The 23,701-nt window shown below is 35.9% G+C and overlaps 1 protein-coding gene across 1 annotated transcript in view; it reads left to right on the plus strand.

The window, feature by feature from the left end:
* ARFGEF1 (ADP ribosylation factor guanine nucleotide exchange factor 1) overlaps positions 1-23,701 on the plus strand; it is a 148,500-nt gene that overhangs the window by 94,776 nt on the left and 30,023 nt on the right. Inside the window, exons 16-23 of the mRNA XM_047725294.1 lie at positions 40-245; positions 510-594; positions 5,920-6,091; positions 8,069-8,220; positions 11,810-11,938; positions 12,826-12,984; positions 13,228-13,378; positions 19,278-19,368. Coding sequence (XP_047581250.1) covers positions 40-245; positions 510-594; positions 5,920-6,091; positions 8,069-8,220; positions 11,810-11,938; positions 12,826-12,984; positions 13,228-13,378; positions 19,278-19,368 — 1,145 coding nt within the window. The remainder of the gene's footprint in view (positions 1-39; positions 246-509; positions 595-5,919; positions 6,092-8,068; positions 8,221-11,809; positions 11,939-12,825; positions 12,985-13,227; positions 13,379-19,277; positions 19,369-23,701) is intronic.

The following is a 23,701-nucleotide window of genomic DNA, read 5'->3' on the forward strand; positions in this document are numbered from 1 at the left end:
ATTTCATTGATATCAGTATTTTTATCTTTTGTTCTTTAGACTCAAGTGGGTGAGTTCCTGGGAGATAATGATAAATTTAACAAAGAAGTCATGTATGCATTTGTGGACCAACATGACTTTTCAGGAAAGGACTTTGTTTCAGCCCTCCGTATGTTTCTGGAAGGATTCCGTCTTCCAGGGGAAGCTCAGAAAATCGATCGGTTGATGGAAAAATTTGCTGCAAGATACCTCGAATGCAACCAAGGGTAAGAAAGATCAAATTCAAGTATTTATTGGTTGCCAGCTATATCCAAGACACTGTGGTAGGGAGCATCAGAAGATTCATCATCTTTTACACCCAGAGAATTTAGATTGTCTGTCATCTAGAAGTGATAAGACAATTCCATAAAAACACTTGTAATATGAGCTAGAACATAAATCCTGCAAGAGAAAATTATGGGGGTTTGAGATAATTTATTTAAATGCAACTGTACAAAGAAGTTTATAACATTATATACTTACTTTTCCAGACAAACCCTTTTTGCTAGTGCAGATACTGCTTATGTTTTGGCTTATTCAATTATCATGCTGACCACAGATCTTCACAGTCCACAGGTACGTATAATGGATAATAGATAGTACAAATTAAATAAGTTCTTTTGAATTCAATAAGTACAAGTTGAAATTTTAATCTTATTCAGTGAAATCAGTCACCAAATTGGGATATTTAATTTGGTGTAGTATTCATTTTACAAATGTGGTTTCTGGGGGCACTGCTTTCGGCTCAGGTACTGACCTCAGGGTCCTGAGGTGGAGCCTTGTGTCAGTTTCCACGCTCAGCAGGGAGTCTGCTAAGATTTTTGTCTCCCTCTGCCCTTCCCCCAGTTCATGCAGGTGTGCTCCCATGCTCTCTGTCTGTCTCTACCTCAAAATAAATAAATAAATAAATTTTTAAGACTTTATTTAGGAGAGCAAGAGAGAGAGAGCAAGAGAACATGAGAGCATGAGCAGGGAGGAGAAGCAGAGTGAAAAGCAAACTGCCTGTTGAGCAGGGATCCCCACAGCAACTGTGGAGCTCAATCCCAGGACCTTGGGATCATGACCTGAGCCAAAGGCAGATGCTTAACTGACTGAGTCACCCAGGTGCCTCTAAATAAATAAATCTTAAAAAAAAAAAAAAAGTTTTTTGGTAATAATTCTATTTAGACTTTTAGATACCTGAAAAGTAAGTCTATATTTGTCTCATGATTAATAGCTGTATAAAGCTTAAGATAAATTTTAAGAATATGTATATTAGTTCTTTTGCTTATACTTATTACAATATGGAAAAACACTACATAAACTTTATTTTTTTCTTTTAAACATTTCAGACTTAAGCAATAGAGTGGTTAGTATGGGAATCCTTCATTGTGACCATCGCCCAGCATCCACAGTTACCAGCTATGGCTGGTCTTATTCATTCTCTATCCTCTCTGTCTCCCAGATCATTTTGAAGTAAATCCCAGGTGTCATATCATTTCATCTGTATTTATTTCAGTGTATATCTCTGAAAGACACATTCTCTATTTAAATATAACCACAATATCATTACACCTAAAAATTAACAGTAATTTTAAAATATTAGATATCTAGGATATTGAGATAATTATTTTCCCTCTTAAAATTCATAACTCCTTCTTAAATATTAAGGAACCGTCACTTGATTTCTGATATCCATTAGCAAAAAAAATTATTTTTAAAGTTTTAGGTATTTTATACTTTGTTTCAGAACAATATTTTGATATCTTTGGGGGAAAATTGCCTTTATAAATTCATTTATTTGCAAGAATTTCATTATACTTCTCAGGGATAAACATCTAATGATATCTGTTATTCTTAGGAAATAAACTATTACTAATCTTAGAGGTTTGGAAAAATTAAAATTTATTTGAAGATTAAGATTAAACTTTGCAAATAGGGATTTTTGTGTGTTTTGAGACGTTTAAGGCAGGGTTGATATGGAAAGTATATATCAAATGTATGATGGGGATTATATGCAGAATTACTGTTAAGCATTGCATTACATGCAACAGCTATGCATTTATCAGCGATTTATTTGATTTTATATAGACATTTCTTAAAAAGTCATTTACTATTTTAATCATTTAAAAATTGCCCTTGGCAGGGTGCCTGGGTGGCTCAGTCAGATAAGCTCTTGCCTTCTGCTCAGGTCATGATCCCAGGACCCACATGATCCCAGCCCCACATAGGGTTCCCTTCTCAGAAGGAAATTGCTTTTCCCTCTTCCCACCCTCTCCACTCCCCACCACCACCTCTCCCCCTGCTCATGCTCACTTGTGCTTTGTCACATGCATTTTCTCTCTCTCTCAAAGAAATAAGTAGAATCTTTAAAAAAACAAATAAAAATTTCCCTTGGCATATTACTGGGAGTGTAGTTAAAGCAGCTCCCTTTCAGGTTAATATTACACAGTGTGCTTTTTTCCATGGTGTTATAAGGCAATCTACAGATGGTGACTTACTTGAATACCTTCATATCAGAGTTTTCTGTCTGGTGTTTTGGTCCAGATCAATACACTACCACCTGTTTATTTTTAAAATGTTATATTTGTATTTTTTTAAAATTTTTAAAAAAGATTTGGGCGCCTGGGTGGCTCAGTTGGTTAAGCAACTGCCTTCGGCTCAGGTCATGGTCCCAGAGCCCTGGGATCGAGTCCCACATCGGGCTCCCAGCTCCATGGGGAGTCTGCTTCTCCCTCTAACCTTCTCTCTCACTCTGCCTCTCTCTCTCTCTCTCTCTCAAAATAAACAAATAAAAAATATAAAAATAAAAAGATTTTATTTATTTGTCAGAGAGAGAGAGAGAACGTGCAGAAGCAGGCAGAGTGGCAGGCAGAGGCGGAGAGAGAAGCAGGCTCCCCGCCGAGCAAGGAGCCCAATGTGGTACTCCATCCCAGGACCCCGGGACCATGACCTGAACCGAAGGCAGCAGCTTAACCACTGAGCCACCCAGGCGTCCCAAATGTTATATTTTTAAAAGAATTTGGTTCTGTAAATGAGTTTTCAGCATTATATGCATCTATTGTCATATCTTCCCATACATATGTACATCCTGGTGAAATTTGTTTTGAGGAAATATTGAAACATCCTTTAATGTCCTTTAATAGTACCCAGATTGTTAAAAGTTTCTGAACACAGATCAGTTAGGAAACAACTTGAGAACAGTTCTGTGTCTTCATGGCACTTATTTCTGTCCATAGAACATGTGCGTGGTATCCTGGTCTAGCAGTGGTAACTGCTTGTAGTCTCCCCACTCCTGGTTAGACTGCTGCTGGCTGGCATCATGTCCTGATATGCAGCCTGTAGTTAGTGAAGAGCTTATGAGTTGCTATGAAGGAAAGTTCAGTTAGAGAACTGAACCCATAATCATGACCCCATATGCTTTGACTACATCAAGACTACATCAAGATTACATGAACTATAACAAATGACATCATTTTTAAAGAACACAGGTAAACTTTAAAGGAATTCCTTAAAACTAGGTCTTTTCATTCTTACTTGTTTTCAGAGTTAAAATATCTAAACCAAGTCATTTATGTTTCTTTTTCACCTAGAATATTTATAATTAGACTATTTTTTATATATTGTATGAATCAATGAATTTTTTTAAAAATTTGAGGCATATTTAGAACACATTTAATGTGTGTGTGTGTATTAATCTCCATCATAGTAACAGTTGGCTTTAAGTGACTTAAACACTGAAACTAAACACAGCTTAATATAAGCGCATGAAGGGCACCTAGGTGGCTCAGTCAGTTAAGCACCTGCCTTCGGCTCAGGTCATGAGCCCAGAGTCCTGGGATCAAGCCCTGAGTTGGGCTCCCTGCTCAGTGGGGAGCCTGCTTCTCCCTCTCCATCTGCCTGCTACTCCCAGTCTTGTGCTCTCTCTTGCTATCTCTCTTTCTCTGTCAAATAAATAAAATCTTTAAAAAAATATATAAGCACATGAAAACAAAAGAGTGGAATGTTCCATAAAAGATAAGCAGGAAAAGAAAAGTAAGATTATGTTTTATCTGACTTTCAGAATCCCATTGTGCCAGAATTGTTCTGTTTGAGATGTATATGTTTATTTAGGGTATCTGAAATTCATGTATTCCCTACTCCCACTTCTGAAAGTTCCCATGCCCACTTCCCAACCCAGACCCACAAGTGTATTGTACTGCTACTTCAGATTTTTATCAAGACTTCTTTTTGTCTCTGGCATGATGGTATAAAACAATATGCCATGCTCAAGATCTCCAGGTGATGTTTATCTTCTTTTAGTGTCTTATTGGCAGCATTTGTATGGTCTTTCATTTTAGTGTCCCTGAGTCATTATTTTTTTATTATCTGTCAGAACTCCAGGAGAAATGACCTTTTACTTACTTTTTTTTTTTAAAGTGCTGACTGAAGATGAGTTTTTAAAGTTATGGCTTGCTTATTATTCTGTGCACTGTATAAATTAACAGGAGTCTTATCTTTAGAGTTGCCTTAAATTCTTTAATGGGAGAAGGTGGGAATATATATAATTGAATAAATAGTCAGCATACCTCATTTTATTGTGCTTTACTTTATGACACTTTGCAGATAATTGTGTTTTTTACAAATTGAAGGTCTGTGGCAACCTTACATCAAGCGAGTCTGTCAGCGCCATTTTTCCAACAGCATTTGCTCATTTCATGTCTCTCACATTTTGGTGATTCTCGCAATATATCAAACTTTTTCATTACTATTACCTTTGTTATGATGATCTGTGATCAGTGATTATGATCCGTTGAAAGCTCAGATGATGGTTAGTATTTTTTAGCAATAAAGTATTTTTGAATTAAGGTATGTACATTGTTTTCTTAGACATAATGCTATTGCACACTTTGTAGACTATAGTACAGTGTAATACAACTTTTATATGTACTAGGAAGCCAAAAAATTTATTTGACTCACTTTATTGTGGTAGTGTGGACCCAAACAGTTTCTCCCAGATATGCCTGTATCTTCAGAGACGTCATAAGACCTGGATGGGTTTTTGGAGATACAAACATTTTGACTGTGCTAGTTCTCAAGTTTGGTGACAGGGCTACATCTTATAAACTACAAATTATTATTCCACAGACTGATCAAGGTATGGTGCAAGACATTCCTGTTTAGATTACTGTTAACAAGACAGAATGTTCAGAAGATACTTCACCTGGATCACCTAACATTCATTTGCCATGCTGAGTCAGTCAGGGAGATTGTTATCTGATTTTAGATGAATTGAGTTGTTACTTTGCATCCACTGTTATATAAAATCAGCTTTTAAATCATTACAACATATTTATGTTTTCCCAAACTAAGATTTGAATTTTTTTTTAAAGATTTTATTTATTTATTTGACAGAGAGAGAGAGATCACAAGCAGGCAGAGAGGCAGGCAGAGAGAAAAGGGGAAACAGGCTCCCCGCTGAGCAGAGAGCCCAATGCGGGGCTCGATCCCAGGACCCTGAGACCATGACCTGAGCTGAAGACAGAGGCTTAGCTTAACCCTCTGAGCCACCCAGGCACCCCTAGATTTGAATCTTTTTACTACCATATGTTTTTAATATTTGTCATGGTCCTTTTTTAAAGACTATAGCTAGAGCTCTTAAACCTTGGGCAAAAACAAATAGTTTAATTATTTGATTTCCCTGTTTCTTACTATAAATTGCTTGTGTGCCCGTCTGAGAAGGTGTATTAGCATATGCCAGGCTAGGTCTTTTCTATATTGCCTTCATTTTCTAGGACTGTTTTTCATTTTAATACATGTTGAATATTTTCCCCTTCCTGTCCTCAAAGTATTTATAAATTCTCTCCTAAGAGTATACATATTCTTAAAATAGGAGTAATTTTTAAGTAAGTTTTAAGAATTATAATGGTTTTTCCTCTCTAGGTTAAAAATAAAATGACAAAGGAACAATATATAAAGATGAATAGAGGTATCAATGACAGTAAAGACCTTCCTGAAGAGTACCTATCAGCTATCTATAATGAAATAGCTGGAAAAAAGATATCAATGAAAGAAACAAAAGAACTCACAATCCCTACAAAATCAAGTAAGCAAAGTAAGTATCCAAATCAATTAAATTCTGATTGTTCAGGAGGATAAATAAGGTTTCCCAAGAGTTTTTCACTTGGTTTAGAGAAAATCAGATACTATTCTAATGAAAAGTATTATACAGTTTGCTGATCTAATTATGTTTTTTTCCCCCACATTCTGAGTAAAAATAGAAGTGTATAATATGCATGGATTCATGTGCATTTAATAGATACTTGTCAATTTAGTAGTAAATCTCAGCATGTAGTTGGACATCAGCAAGACAACTTTGGCAGCCCTGCTAGTCTGACTTCAGCTCTGTCTTTTTCTGCCTCCTCATCATCTATAAGCAACACAATTCTATCTGTTCATCTATTGCTATATATAAACATAAGCTGGAAGTAGGAGTGAGTCAAGGATTTGGGGAAGGTTAAAATTGTGAGGGAGCTCATGGAGTTGGAAATCACTCCTTCAGATGCACCACAAATTATATCATTATAGAGGTCCTAGATGTAACCAGCATGGGAAGCCAAGTGTGGGCTTGGCTCCATTCTAGACATGCTATACATGTGGGCAGTGGTGATTAAATTAGAACCAAAATCTAACTATAAAAATAAGATGAGGGTAGTGGCTCAAGAATATAGCAGCTCAAGAATATATAATATGGAAAGAAGACTCCTGCCTTTCTGAGCACTCCACCTGGAAATGAAATCTCAAGCTTTATGTCACAGAACAGATTGCAGTAGCACAATTCTGTTGCCAGGAGAGGAGCAAGGGCCTATGTGATACATGTATTTCCAGAAGTTGAGGGCCTTTGTGATACATGTATTTCCAGAAGTTGATAGAGAATTATGAGAGTCAGGGGCTAGGGAGATGTTAGAAGGAATTGTGAAATATACCTACATTATTCCAAAAGGCCTTACCTTTTGGAATAATGTAGAAGATGATTCTAAGGAGTTTTTGTACTCCCCTCGTTTTATAGATGAGGAAACTGAAGTCCAGAGAGGTTAGGAAACTTAGAATCATAGAATCTATAAGGTGAGTATAACGTAAAAAACGTTATATTGAATCTGTACAGCTAAAACCCAAAAAGTGGCAAAGCCAAATCTTGAACTGGTGTCTTTGGCTCATTTTGCAGTCCAGTACCAATCAGCAGTTTGCTTGGTTGTGTTATTTTCAGCTCTTCTGCTTATAACGTTGTTAAATATATTGCTCAAGACTTCATTCTCACACCTAAGTAGATGCCAATTCTGTGACTTAGCTGTTTTTTTACAGACCCGTAATAAAACATCTTCTTACCCTCCTTTCTCTGGCCTATTTTGTCCATGGTGGTAGAGTATCAATGAGAAGCAGGATATGGGAAGGCTATAGGTATACTGAAATATTGATGTTATCCCGGAATGTTAGGGCCGCTGGTTTCTTGTTAACTCGGGAGTCGTCATTCAAGCCTGTGTCGTCCAAGGATGCCCTTGCCTTTTACTTGTCTCCTCATATTTTCCCATCCCATATTTGGGTTGTTTCCCTAGTTCTTCCACTGTGCCAGATTTATACCTACTCTATTTCCTTCTCATAGGTTTTCCACTTACCCCAACTCTTAGTTCAGGAATTTTCCCCCTTTTGAGGTATAATTCATGTAGTATAAAATTAAACATTTTGAAGTGAATGGTTCAGTAGCATTTAGTACATTTACATTGTCGTGCAACCACCACCTCTGTCTAGTTACAAAACATTTTCATCACCCAAAATAAAACCCTTGTACCTATTAAACTTAACATTCCCTCCCTCTCACCAGCCTCTGGCTCCCAGCAGTCTGCTTTCTTTTCTATGGATTTACCTACTCTGAATATTTTATATAAATAATGGAATCACACCTTATGTGAACTTTGTGTATGGCTTTTTAAGACTATTCCTTATTAGTATTAATTGGTGGTATTTATTATTTTATAGTAAAAAAGACATTTAAAATGCTTTATCTCTTAAATGCTAATAGTGTTTGTTATTTCAGATGTAGCCAGTGAAAAACAAAGAAGGCTTCTGTATAACTTAGAAATGGAACAAATGGCCAAGACAGCAAAAGCACTCATGGAAGCTGTGAGCCATGTTCAGGCACCTTTTACAAGTGCAACACATTTGGAGCATGTGAGACCCATGTTTAAGGTAAGAGTTACTAATAAATTTTGGTTGCAGTATACATTTATATGTAACTTTGTTCATTGTGTTTTTAGTTAAGGAAATAACAGTAATTATAGCCCATAAGTGTAGACCTGGAAGCAAAAGCAATGTTATTTAGGATGTAGCAGATAGAAATTTTTTCTTAAAGAGAATGAGAAAAGGTATACACTATTGTCAATTAATAAGTGTATACCTTAAGAAAGAAGAATGAGAAGATTTCAGAGAATGATCATTCATCTTTGGCCTGCTTTTCTCCAAATGAGTTCTATTTAAACCTTTGGAGTTACCTTAAATTTCAGAGTGATCTTGAACTTCTGACCAGGAACTCACATGAGAGTTCCGAGTATACCTGCAGTGCAAAGAGTAGAGTGAGGAAGAAAAGCAAGTGTTATTTGTCTTTACAGGTTGATCTAATAAGAATGATACTTACTGGTTCTTTAAAATTTGATTGCCTATCCCTTCTTCATTTTCCTGTTCGTTTTTCCTACCCTTTCTCTAAAATGCGAGGGTAAGCAAGCAGTGAAACAATAAGGATTACAAGGAAAGTCTAGTCGAGGTTGAAAAGGGAAAAAAGGGGTAAAGTACATTCCAATTTGTGGGACAGTGTGGTAGGATGGTTTGTGGAGTCTAAGATTATGATTTGAGTTCTCATTCAGATATTAAGTATACATATGTATGGGCAGTAAAAGAGGACTACAAGATTTCTGTGCTTTCTTTTAGCTCTAAAATTTTATAGTTCTACCTCTATTCCAACTTCTTTGTGTTAATGTTATTTCCAAAAGTTGGTGAAGAATTGTGGGATCGGGGAGAGGAGCCTAGGGGAGGCATTGTTAAAAGGAATAGTGGAGTATGACTAGCCTTATCTTTTGGAATAATACAGAAAACAATACAAGAAACAATTTCTCCTTATTATGAAACATTTTTATAAAGCACCTTTTTGTTTTGTTTTGAATAGTCTTATATTCTTGTTTTTCTTCTCAAATGTTTTTGGTTGGTGGAGGTGGAGAATGAAAAAAAAAGCAGAGGAAACCAGCCATAATTTTATCACTCAGAAAAAAACTTCTGTTGATATGTTTATATACTACTTTTTAATATAAATACTGCTTTTTAAATATTTTTAAAAATCATTTTATTCATTTATTTGGCAGAGAGAGAGACAGCAAGAGAGGGAACACAAGCAGGAGAATGGGAGAGGGAGAAGCAGGCTTCCTGCTGAGCAGGGAGCCCGATGCGGGGCTCAATCCCAGGACCCTGGGATCATGACCTGAGCTGAAGGCAGATGCTTAACAGGCACTCCTTAAATCTTAATTGAATAATTGTGACCATACTATGTGTAGAATTTTGTATCTTGCTATTTCTCACATAATAAGTATTTCCTGGTATCATTAAAAATTTTTCATGAATAGCTTTTATTATTTATTCTCTAGATTAGTTCTAGTTTATTTAAACATCTTCTAAACTAGCATTAAGAATCTTCCCTCTTACTGACATTTCTACTGCCATTAACCTCTCCAGATATCCTCATTTCTCTTACTATTGTAGTGTCCTGATATCCTTATGTCTGTTTTTGTGCTCCTCTTATCCATTTACAGAGGCCAGAATGATCATTTTAAAATACAAAATGAAATGTTGCCTTCTTCCTTAAGGCCCTTCACTAACTTTGCATACTATGATGAAACTAACACACCCACATCTGCAACCTTATGTGGTCTGGTTCCACCTGCCTTTCCAGCCTCATTGCTAGATTTCTTTTGTCTTACTAGGCTGCAGTCACACTAGCATTCCTTCAGTTTCTAGAACATACTAAATTATTTTCTCTTCGAGCATTCTTACAAGCTGTGTTTTGTCTAGAATGCCCGTTCTTCCTTTGCCCAAGTGGTTTCAGCTTTAAAATGTTACCTTTTCAGACAGGTCTACCCTACCCCCACCATCCAAAATTGGTCCCTTTTCATAGTATGCCATGCTTATCCTTCATTGTATTTACAACTATTGTGTTTATATATTTATTGATTTTAGAATTTAGTATCTGTCTTTTTATTATATTTTAAGTTCCATGTGGCAAGGGACTATGTTCTGTTTACTTTTCCCAATATCTTGCACCATTCTTAGCTTATAGTAAGTGTTCAGTAAACAAGCGTTGGCTAAGTAGCAGAATAAATTGAGAGATTTCTAAGATGTGATACAATATTGGGGATATAAATATTATTAAGAATCTTTTTAAATATTGCCAAATTGTATTTTCCAAAGACATATTCAGTATGAATGGATAATTTCACTAACCCCTGGGTATTAGGTATAGTTTGATAGGAGAAATAATTGTCTTTAATTCCTAATGGAGTTAAACATATTTTTCACTGGCTTAAGAACCATTTATACTTCTCTTGTATAAATATTGCACAGGTTTCTGAATAGATGTGCTGTTTCTTTTCTTACAATAGAACATGTAATTTATAACTTCCATGTGGTACTTCATATTTTAAAAGTACTGTACTTCATATGCTTCCCAAAACATCTTTCTGTAGTGGCAGTCCAGATATTAAAGAGGAAGAAAATGAGGTTCAGAGAGATTAAGTGGCAGAGCTAGGACTAGAAATAAGGTACTGTGGCTTATGTTCCTTTGTTTAGGAATTATATACTTCTAAACTTTCTGATGTTACAAACAAAGCTTTGGGTAATCCTTTGGGTATGTTTTTTTCTTAATAATCTTGAAAACTTTACCTTTTTAAAAATTCTAGTTGTCATTTTTACAGTACACTGGTATAAGTCTTTTCATCTTTATGGTTACATAGATAAATATAGTTTTGTTTCATTAGAACCTATTAAAAGCAACAAATGCTCATATTAGACAGTTAAAAGTTACACAAGCACACACCAATGTATACACATATGTTTTGATGTCAGAATTTTCAGTAGTCCAAAGTAGCCCTTTTTGTTTGGTTTACATTAGGTACTCAGTGTTACCTACTGGTAAAATTTAGTATTTGTTGGTTTTCGCAGTTTGTAACAAAGAAGTATTTTATTGAACTATACTTTTTAAGTGTTGTCCAACAAGGAACCAGGCATATCACTGATATTTCAAGGTAAAATATTTGACTATAAAAGAAGTAAGGCTAAATGATGTCCAGGGAGCAGGCTTAAAGAAAAAAGAATAATGTAATTATTGCGAGTAGAAAAATGACTAAAAGAATTTTCTTAGAAATAAAATCTGTGAAATACTGCAGGGGACAAATTTTGCAGGGAGAGATGAATTCTGAAAGTAGGGTTAAGACTAACATCATTTGTGAATAGTGACAGTTTCCACTTCTTATTGATGTGAATAATTTATAGATTCTGTACTTAAAATATGCCTGAGGTCCTCTACTGAATTTGTAGTCTTACTGTCTTCCTGTCTGTCACTTACTTAAGCCCAGGCAACATTATGTATTTTTTACCCCCAAAAAACTCAGTTTTTTTCCCCAGAACTTTTTCAAATCCTTTATTATCTGAAGCTTTGAGAAATATCAGTGTATTACTATCATAAAATTTAATTATCACTTGATATTCATGATATAGTTTCAATTTTTAACTTTTCTAGTTGGCTTGGACACCTTTTCTGGCTGCGTTTAGTGTGGGTCTGCAAGATTGTGATGATACTGAAGTAGCCTCTCTTTGCCTGGAAGGTATAAGATGTGCAATCAGAATTGCATGCATTTTCAGCATTCAGGTAACAAAGAATTTTGCCTTTGTAGCCAGTCTGGAAAACATAAATTACATATGTCATGGCTATAATTAAATTATTTTTTGATGTTTGACTTACCAAAAACTAATTTCAAGTTTATGATGGAATTTAAGTGAATCTAATGTTTAATTTTCCAAGAAACTGATAGAAGAGGTGGTTCTGTATTGATGCATCTGGAATCATCATAGCAACTTTGGTTAGCATTTTTTTTCTCTGCAGAATATTAGCTGTAGCCAAAGTTTCTAAGACTTTGAATTTCTATATGTTTATTTGAATATCTTATTTAAATATGTTGCATGTTCATACTTACTGTATCATATTTTTTCATACTTACATGCTTTTCTATATTACTTTATAACTTCACTTAAACCTAAGAAAAGTTACCTTGGAAAGAACCAAGTATCTTAATTTTCATGAAGCCAGGCCCTTCTAGTAATTTATATACTTTGTCTGATAATAAATTTTAGCCAAAGCTTGCTTGCTTTAAAAAAAAAAAACAAAACCCATTTCACATTTATTTATGAATCTTATGGCTTAAAAAGCACAGCCTCGCTGTAGAGAAAAAACAAGCACATTTATAAATTATGTTTCTGCCGGTCTGCACAGTACTTGAAACATAAGCACTCCAGGAATGTTTTTTACTATATGAATCCATTTGTTGTCACTAAAATCTCATCTTAATTTGACATCTCCATTGCATTTAGATTTTAGAAATTCATCCTTTTTTATTTTATCATCTTAAAACACTATAGTTGAGGTATGTAATTTGTCAGTTAAAAACTACTAAACAAGTAAACAGTTTGTTAGTAGGGAATTAGGGATCACTCTGTTGTGTTTATAACAATGTAAGTATACTTTTCTCTTTTTTATAGCTGGAAAGAGATGCATATGTCCAGGCACTAGCAAGATTTACTTTACTTACTGTGAGTTCTGGTATTACTGAAATGAAACAGAAGAACATTGACACAATAAAAACCCTTATCACTGTGGCTCATACAGATGGAAATTATTTAGGAAATTCATGGCATGAGGTATAAGCACTTCATTTTCAACTTTGCAGTTTGGTTTATAAAATGACTTAATGCTTAATATTCTACTCACTGACATGTTTAAAGTGTTTGGGAAAAAATTTAGTGTATTCAGGATACGTTTATTTAGCTTTTTATAATGATTTATAATGTAGCCTATATTTATTTAAATCCTGGCTCTGTATGTTTAAGTATTTTTGTAATCATTTTTAACTTGGAATTATTATTTTTTTCTAAATAATGAAGATTCTGAAGTGCATCAGTCAGTTGGAGCTTGCACAGCTTATAGGAACTGGAGTGAAACCTCGATACATTTCTGGAACAGTACGGGGCAGAGAAGGATCTCTTACTGGAACAAAAGATCAGGCTCCTGATGAATTTGTGGGTCTGGGGCTAGGTGAGAATTTTAAAAATTATTTTTATGAAGTATCAGAGATTATTAACTTGTTCAATATATATAACTTTATTAATGAATTGTGAATTAATGAATAACTTTATTAATGAATTATGAATTAATAATGAATTAATGAAATATAATTAGAGGGAGATGATAAAATGCCCTTTGGCTAACCTTATGGGAAAAGGAAGAAGACCATGAAGAGAACCAGACCATTTTTGCCTGGTCTAGTTTGCAACATTGAGTGGCCCTTAGTCTAAATCTCATAGTTGGGAATAGGAGAAAGGCGCAATTTAAAATGACCTATTTTCAACACTAAGCAGGTAACTTAAATGAGTGAAGGCTTGTATAAGATGATAAATAGTTGGGGCACCTGGAGAACGCATTCACATTCAGATTTCTTAAAAGGCACTATGCAGTCCTAACAAAACTCTTATACTGGTATAGAAACTTTCCCGTGGTTCCTTATCTGTTCAGTGTGGCCAGGAACTTCCAGATTTAACCCAGTAGAACAAAGGAAAATACTGGTGAGAATGGCTACAGAAGAACTAAAGACAGTACATTGTTTTTTAAGATTGTATTTATTTGACAGAGACACAGTGAGAGAGGGAACACAAGCAGGGGGAGTGAGAGAGGGAGAAGCAGACCTCCTGCCGAGCAAGGAGCCCAATGTAGGGCTGGATCTCAGGACCCCGGGACCATCATGACCTGAGTTGAAGGCATACGTCCAATGACTGAGCCACCCAGGAGCCCCAAAGACAATAGATTCTGAGTCATAAATGGAAAGAGTACTACCAGGGAAGAAACATGTAGACTGTCTTCGGCTTTGAATACCATACTTTGGGGTTTGAATTCTTTCGTATATCTTCCTTACTGTGTGCAAGTTACTTTAACTCTCTGAGCTTTGGTTTCCACTTCTGCAAACTAATAGTAATATCTACTTATAGAGGTCTTAGGATTAAATAAGAATATGTATAAATGGACTTCACACAGTGGCTGGTATATTAATGGTTTGTGGATTGTTCTCTAGCCATTTTCCCCACCCCACTTCCATCCAAGAAATTTAGAGACATGACTTTAAAAAAAGAGCAGGAAAGAGATGAGATCTAGGAATATTTACCTTTTAAGGTTTCTACTCTAGCACTATATTTCTGGATATTTTCTATCTTTTTATCTTTTAGTGATTTCTCTGTTGTTGCTCACAGTAAAAATTTTTAAGGAAATCCAAAAAAATCTTCCAAGTTTGAAAAAATGATCCGTAGGGAAAGAAGCAGCACCAGGACCATGTGTGGCTTCAAGCTGGACTGGGGACAGTTATTTCTTAGCGATATTTCAGCCATGGCAGCCAGCAGGGCCATTCTGTTACCCCAGTTGGATCTTAGATGTGGTGGTTTTAGATGTGAAGGTGTAGACCTAATAACTTACCCAGCAGGATTTAGAACCAGTGAGCACATTTACAGTGACTTGTATCACTCACCTGGAAGTCTGAGATACAGATGAAAAATACTTACCAACAAGTGAAATGAATGTGCATTGATTGATTCAGTAACTTTTGAAACCCCCCCCCCTTTTCATTTTTCTTTTTGGACACAGCCTTAGGAGTACAAGAAGACTAAAATAATGACAGGTGCAAATTGCCAGGGCTTAACTTCAGCAAGTAATAGAAGTAGGTTACACTAAAAATAAAATACTGGTGGTGTATTTTATCTTTTAAAAGTTTTAGTCAAATAAGAGAAATAATGATACTTGCTGACAATGTTTCCTCATATACTTGAAAGTAAAATTAATTTGATCATTATTGTTGGGCTACTTAAGTTGTAAGAATATGAGATGACTTGCCTTCTCACTTCAGGAAAATGGAATTTACATAAAAATAAACACTTTTTGGATCTGGAAATGAAATTAAAAGTTCAAGCTTCCAAGCCACTCAAGCAGCCAGCCATATTCTTCCACTTCTCTTTCAGGCTTTATCTAGATTTCATCTTATGTCATCTACTTCTCTTTTTGGCATGCTCCATTCTCCACTCATTCCTGATTGATTAGGTCTCTCATTTTTGAGTCTATATCCTAGAGGGATTCAGTCTGTTGACTTGGCCCCTGTTGAGCAGAGTCTTCCCTTCAGGCCATCTCATTGGTTATCAGCTAGCCCAGTGTGGCAGATGTCCATCCCTGTCCATCTGTGCCCTGTCATTTACTCAGGCAGCAGCTGTTTTCTTCAGCAGGATGCTATAGTCAGAATTTAGGCTAGAAGAGGATGTAGTCCAGACATTCTGTATATATATGGTCTTTAAAAAATAAATTAATATCCTCCTTTATTGATAGCATCCACATTCTTTTTTTTTTTTTTTTTTTAAAGATTTTATTTATTTGTCAGAGAGAGAGGGAGAGAGAGCAAGCACAGGCAGACAGAATGGCAGGCAGAGGCAGAGGGAGAAGCAGGTTCCTGCTGAGCAAGGAGCCCAATGCAGGACTCGATCCCAGGATGCTGGAATCATGACCTGAGCCGAAGGCAGCTGCTTAACCAACTGAGCCACCCAGGCGTCCCTAGCATCCACATTCTAGTGTTCCACATAACTACAGTAATGGGGCTGAGTATATGTTTATCTGACTTTCTGACTGATAGCAAGTCTGTACTTCCACTTTTTGGAAACTTGAAACTTTTAATTATTGAGGATACACAGCATATTTTTTTAAAAGGATTTTATTTGTTTATTTGAGAGGGAAAGAGAAAGAGAGCACAAGTGAGAGGCAGAAGGAGAAGCAGACTCCCCACTGAGCCGGGAGCCCGACAGAGGGCTCGATCCCAGGACCCTGAGATCATGACCTGAGCCAGCAGATGCTTAACCAACTAAACCACCCAGGTGCCCACGTAGCATATGATTGTTAGAATTATATCCATACTGTGCTTTTAAGGTGTATGTCAGAGTTTAAAAATTCAGTGCTTTGGACATACAAAATTTTTTTTTTAAGATTTTATTTATTCATTTGATAGAGATCACAAGTAGGCAGAGAGGCATGCAGAGAGAGAGAGGAAGGGAAGCAGGCTCCCTGCCGAGCAGAGAGCCCGATGCGGGGCGCCATCCCAGGACCCAGGGATCATGACTGGAGCAGAAGGCAGAGGCTTTAACCCACCGAGCCACCCAGGAGCCCCTGGACATACAAATCTTAAGTGAATATTCACTCCTACCTCTTTGTTCTTTATCTAAGTATTTGTGCTTTTGAGTAATTTGTTTGGTAAAGATGGAACTCTCTATCATGGTGTGCTGTTATACAGATCTTTGGAAGATTCCATGTGTTTTTGAAATAGGTCCTTTGGATTGATAAACAAATTTTTTTTGATTCCTCTAAATATATTTCATAATGATTACAGATTACGATATTTAAATATAAAAATAAAAGCTCTTAAATATAAAAATAAAAGCTTTGTAGGAAGGACATTCAGATGGTACACGAAAGAAGTTAGTGGTTATGAGCATTACTTTTTCTTATAGATTTTTCTTCATTAAATTCCTGTAATGTGCTCCCAAGTGTTGCTTGACACTATTCTCCTAACCACTCCAGCTCTCCTGTCACGTATTTCAGGTTTTCATCCTTGTTCACTTATATTATAGAAAGAGACTCTTTGTCTTTCTAGCTCTAGTATCTCCTATTTCACTGTGTTCTACAGATAGTACCAAAATTATCTTTTAGAAAATAGGTTGCGTTATGTCAGTCTTCTAAAAAGTCTATTGTTGCTTGTTTTCAGTCTTTTCTTTTTTTCTTTTTTTGAGATTTATTTATTTGAGAGAGAGTACGCACACATGTGCATGAGCAGGGGTGAGAGGCAGAGGAAGAAGGAGAGGGAGAGAAGCAGACTACCTCCCAAGTAGAGAGCCTGACATAGGGTCGATCCCAGGACCCCGAGATCATGACTTGAAGCTGAAATGAAGAGTCAGTCGCTTAACCAGCTGAGCCACCCAGGTGCCCCATATTATTCCCTGTTTTCAAAAGCAATACGCTAAGCATAACAGTCAAGGTTCTTCACATTTTAAGGTTAGCCTTTCTTTCTAGCTTCATTTCCTACTACTGTTCTGTCCCATCTCTCTTGTCCCCAGCTAGATCCTCCATTATGGCTTTAACCAAGTGTGTTAAAACACGATGTTTACTATCATCCTTCCATTAGTTTGTATACACTGTTCCTTTTCTACATGATTATCCTTCTGGGTCCAACTTGAATTAATATATCATTATATATGAAGGTTTTCCATGAGCTAATACCCCTATTCTCCTTCCCCTACCAAAATTAGTTCTGTTTAGCAAAGCTTGTATTAAATGTCATTAGTTTATCTTGTCGATGGAGGAATTACTGCATTTTACTAAAGGTGATTATAAGTCTGTCTCAGTCTGTGTCTCCTGGTAAATTATAAACTCTCTGAGGTCAAGGATCACATCTTTTTAACGTTTTTCAGTTCCTGGTAGAGAATTTGAATTCAACTGCTTTAAATAATATCATCATCTATTATGGTTGCAGTCATAAAGGCATTTAGTGAGTATCTGGTCAATTGAGTCAACCGATATTTCTTAGTATCTCCTTTGGACTTAATATGGAGTGATGTCGAGAAATAACAACAAAAAAAATGTGTGTGTGACCTGGTTTCTTGCCTCAGGGAACTTTTAATTGTGCTGAGAAGGCAACATTAACACACCATACTAATTTATGTGAAACTGTATGGAAGAAATCCTGATCTGACTATTACTTATTTAAGTAAATGCTTCGTTCAGAGGAACAATGGGAGGAATCCTTCCTGAGAACTCAGTTTGGGTTTTAGATAGTTGAGGGATGGCCTGAATAGATTTTGTAATGTCTAGAATGTTGAAGGGTACTGCCTTAAATGCTAGGCTTTAAAAGTTTATGCTTTATCCTGAAAGTCATAGTAAGCAGAATGAATATGATGAGATAGAAGAATTAATCTGACAGGAGACTGGAAAGAGAGAGATTGAAGAGGGGAAAAATTAGCAGCAAGGAAAGCAGTCAGGAAACTATCCATAATCTGGCCCTGGAATTATAAGGCTCTAAACTGAGTAGGGATGAAAATGAAGGAATGGTTCCAGAAACAGTTCAAAAGAAAGATTTAGTGACTGGTGGAGGAGGGGAAAGATATCAAAGATGATTTTGAGGGGCATGTGGGTGGCTCAGTGGGTTAAGCTGCTGCCTTCGGCTCAGGTCATGATCCCAGGGTCCTGGGATCGAGCCCCACATCGGGCTCTCTGCTCAGTGGGGAGCCTGCTTCCCCCTCTCTCTCTGCCCACCTCTCTGCCTATTTGTGATCTCTCTCTCTCTGTCAAATAAATAAAATAAAATCTTTAAAAAAAAAAGATGATTTTGAGGTTAAGAGTTTGAAAACTGGGAAAATTGTTCTGCTGTTCAACATATGGAACTGATTTTGGGGGGAAAGAGAATTGATTCTTTTAAATAAGAAGATATTAGAAAATACAGTTAAAATTTCCAAAAAGCGTGTGTAAATAGAGGACTGGAGATTAAAAAGGGAGATCTAATTATATGGAATTAGGGATCCTAAGAAGATAACATTGGAACTACAGTTAGTGCTGTTTCTTAAACATTAAGGGAAATTATGTGTACTGTCATTAATTTTGTGGTCTGAATTCTCAGTGCCCCTAATTTGTTAATCTCTGGAAGCACAATTTGTCTTTATAACCATCCATGTCCATAGGCCATTTAGTATAGCTAATTAAGCTCATTTGGCCTTGATAGATCACTGATGCCAAAAATATTATTTACCCAAAGCTTTGTTTCTTTCATAGGAAAATAACTGATTTCAGAAATATGTTTTAGAACTATAAGTATATTCTTCCACTGAATTATTTTCGAACTGAAATGACTCTCTTTTATGTGTGGTAGTCGGAGGAAATGTGGACTGGAAGCAGATAGCAAGTATTCAGGAATCCATCGGAGAAACCAGTTCTCAAAGTGTTGTTGTTGCTGTAGATAGGTAAAGTATTTATTTTTTTCCTTTTTCAAATGAATACTATTTTAATTCTATAACATTTAGGTACATTTTGCTCTGTAATGGTTAAAAAAAGAAAAATTATTGCCAAAATAACTTTCCTTAAGTAGTAGACTATATATTGTGATAGACGGTGATCTGATGGTGAAGTACCTATAATTTTGCTCTTTAGATCGTGGAATATCTGAAGGAGATAAACAGTATGAAAATTTACATTAATATAAATTAGAAATTAATGGGCATTAGGGAAATGGTTATCTTGATGAAAAGAAACACATGTTTTATTTTCTTTATAGAAAACTAATTGGTGTCATTATCCCTCAATGAAAATGGTGTGTAATCTTTCAGGTTCTATTTGATGTAAGACTGCATTATGGGTAAATGAAGGATTTGCTGGCAATTCTCATTGCAAACTTCTTTGGAAAGGACTTCAGAGTGTATCTTATTACCAAGTATTTCTCATTTTTAGTTTATTTTCTAAAAGTGACCCCATACTAAGTGTTCTTTTGAAGATTAGCTTTTTCTAGATGAATCCCCAAATATTTGAAACTTAACATTTTACAACACTGACATTCAGATTTTTTTATTACTTCTGTTGGAACTTGCAGATGTATAGTATGTATTTTTTCTTGGTGCTTGGAGACTTGTGCTAATCCAGAATTTTACTTCAGATAAAACTTCTTGCTCTTTAGTACAGACTGAACTAGAGTATTCAGTGGCTACTGAACCTGGAAATATTCCCTGCCACTTTTTCTTTGAAAAGAACTTGTAATCTTCACTTGCAGACTCTTTTTTTTTTTATAAGGGAAGGAGGTCATTTGCCTTTTCCTGGTGAAGGCTGAAGAAAGATTGCATATCCTCTAATACTCCCTGTATGACTTGAAGGCTTACCATGTGCTTGGCGCTTTTCAAAGTACTTTCCGGGTATTACTTATCACTTAATACTTCCAGCAACTTCATGAGATGAGTATTATTATTGTCCTTAATTTATAAATGAGGAAACTGAGACGGGGTGCCTAAATAACTTGCTCATCCCCCCAACTAATCTAATCTTGATTATTGTTGCAATAACGGTTTCATCCACAAAGAATTTTGAGGAGTGGTGCCAGGACATATATTCAGGCAGCATGTGTCTTGAGCGTACGCTCTTATCCTCTCCACCTCTCTGCCTGCATGTACAGCTGGAGAGCAGTGTAATAATGTATGCCCTTCTGCTTTCAGGGTAGCTTGTTTCCAGATGATTTTACTGTCATTATGAGAATCTCTTCGGGCAAGAGTTAACATTTTACCTACTATTTATATCCATAGTATATTTTATATGACCAAAGCCAGTTCTAATTTATCCATCCATCCACTGTTTGTTGCGAGGAGACATACCACTCGTTTGAGTAAATGATATGCCTCTCCATTTTAAGAATTTAAGGTATTTTAGAGGAGTCTTAACATAAATTCTGTTAGTACTTTGTTGTCTCAAACTTCTCATCACCAAACATAAATCCAATGTCTGATTTTACACAAAACCTCAACATTTAAATTTTAACTTGTAATAAAAGTATTAAAAGTTACATCTTTGATTTACTATTAGATTATATTCTTGTGTGGTACTTTTAACTTTCTCATTAAATTTCTTCTGAATTTCTTTCTGAGTATATTTTCTGAATTTCAGAAACTGAATTTCAGTTTCTGAGTATATTTTCATATGTAATATTCTGACTCTAAATTCATAAGCTAAGTCAGATAACTGAGGAGGTATTCAAGTCAGTGTTGTGAACATTGTCAGGCATCATCCTGAAAGTTTTGTACTTGTAACAAGTCATTTTCTTATCCTTAAGTCTGGTGTTCTGAATAATCTGTTATGACAAGTATAGGAAGTAAATGTTTAAAATCAAAGTAGTTTTTTTTGCTTAATTATAGTGCCTGTTTATTAAGAGAAAAAATATATGATTTTATTAAAAGCTATTCTAACTGTACAGGAATCGATTTTTTCCTGGAATGAGTTACCACTAAAAGTTAAAAACCAGTACCAGAGTTTATGTTTTTATTAATTTTAACCACACCAGATCTATCTTTATACTGACCCATCTCACACTTTGGAACTTTCTGTCTCCCTTCAGAAAATACATGTAGCTCATCCCCAACTACATTTGCTCATAATATCTTCTGATTAGGTCTTAGAAATAAGTGTTACCTCTGATATTTTCACTGTAAAAATTTTTTACATGTACAGTAATTTAGTTTGCCTCTGTATTGCATACAGTTTAAAGTTTATGTGGTCCAGAATCTGCAGGTTTTGTCAACTTTCTTTCTTTCTTCTTCCTTTGTTTTTGTTTTTTTGTTTTGTTTTTTGTTTTGTTTTTTTGTTTGTTTTGTGTGTGTGTGTTTTTTTGTTTTGTTTTTGTTTTTGTTTTTTTTTTGGTATTGCTGCATTGCTTTTCATTTTGTGGCTGGAGCAGTAATCTCTCATTTTGTTTTCCTGCTCATAGTTTTCAGGACATGATTTTTATTTATTTATTTAGTTAGTTAGTTATTTTGTTATTTATTTATTTTTAGCATTCCAAGATTCATTGTTTATGCACCACACCCAGTGCTCCATGTAATACGTGCCCTCCTTCATACCCACCACCAGGCTCATCCAACCCCCCACCCCCTGGACATGTCTTTAAATATTAACACACAAGATTCTTGTGCATCTGTCCTTGGCTTTTTTCATACAGGAAATGTAAAATCCGTTTCATAGACTAATTTTGTGAAACATAGCTACGTTCTCTTGCCTTAGTTTATGAAGGTGAACTTGAAATGCCTCCACAGACTGCCAAGCTCCTACCATATGGCTTATCTGTGGCGGGGCATTACTAGAAATAAAATGACCCCTCAGAGGCTACCAAAGTGAGTAGGAATTTGAATGCCGTTTTTCAGGATGCATGCTCCCTCTAACTTTTGTCACCCTGACTCTGTAAACTTGTCTGATTGCTACTGGTATTTCTTTGTCTTTGTTCTCCATCATTTTAGGGCCTTCAGAGAATTTGTTGCTTCTTTCCACTGTAATTGCGTATAATCTCCATCTCTGCTTCTGTTCTGCACTCCTTTACTCTTTGTAGTTTGCTTCCTTCTCCGACTAAAGAATTTTTTTTTCTTTTCTTCCTTTTCTTGTTGTTTCTCCTATTTACTGTTTAGTTTTATCATTGTGGTTATTTTTTTTTATAGCCAACACCTATGAGAATACCTGTAGTTTGAGAAATCGCCTAGTGACATTTATAATGTGTATGCCAGCCATTTTCATTTTTGTTCATGTGAGAAGTTGTAGGCTTTGTATTTTTTAATCTCTGGATCCAGTCTAACCACTGGATTAAATGGGGCCTTTATTATTCTACTTTTCCCCCCAGATGATGTTCTCAGCCAGATCTTTGAATTATTTTGTTCTACTGACAAGAGCAATAGAGGAAATCTTAAAATATTCCTTTAGCAGGAGATCAGAATGTGAGTCATCACGTTGTCAGTTTTTAGGCTGTTTTGTATTTGTTACTCATTGCCAGGACACGTGGACAGACATTCAAGGGCACTGAGGTTAAAAAAATCATGATATACTTACAACATGGGTATAGTGGGCATAGTAGGGAAAAAACCAGGATATATTTTAAGTGTTTATGTTTTGCTCAGGTAAGTGTGAAGCAGTATATCAAAGTAGTTAAGAGGGTGGACCCTGGCGTATGCCCATCCTGGTTTGAACCTTGGCTGTAGCATTTACTAGTTCTGTAACTTTGAGGTGATTAAATATATTTGTTCCTCAGTTTCTATTTTTATGAAATTAGAAGTAGACTAGTCCCTACTTCACAGGCTATTTGTGATTATTAAGTGAGTGGATATATCATAAAACACCTAGAATAGCACCCACTTTTTTGATTATTGGTAGCGATTACTGTTACTATGATTACTTTTTCTTTCTTTTTTTGTTTGTTTGTTTGTTTGTTTAAGATTTATTTATTTTAGAGAGAGAGGTGAGCGGGTCGGTGGGGAGGGGGCAGAGGGAGAGAGCATCCCAAGTAGACTCCATAGTAAGCACGGAGCCCAACAGGCGGCTCAGTCTCATGACCCTGAGTTCACGACTTGAGCTGAAACCAGGAGTTGGGCACTTAACCAGCAGAGCCTCCCAGATGCCCCAGATTACTTTTATTTCTAAGCTTAATATTTGACCTGCTTCTGCCTTTAACATTTCCTTTTTGCCATGCAAATCCTATGGTACACAGTATAAATTGAGGTATATCAGTTCACCCTGGAAGGCGCATCAAACCCTTGGTTACAAACCCGGAGCATCAGTAAA

Source organism: Lutra lutra, chromosome 4 (assembly GCF_902655055.1).
Source record: "Lutra lutra chromosome 4, mLutLut1.2, whole genome shotgun sequence".
In the NCBI taxonomy this organism is placed as follows: Eukaryota; Metazoa; Chordata; class Mammalia; order Carnivora; family Mustelidae; genus Lutra; species Lutra lutra.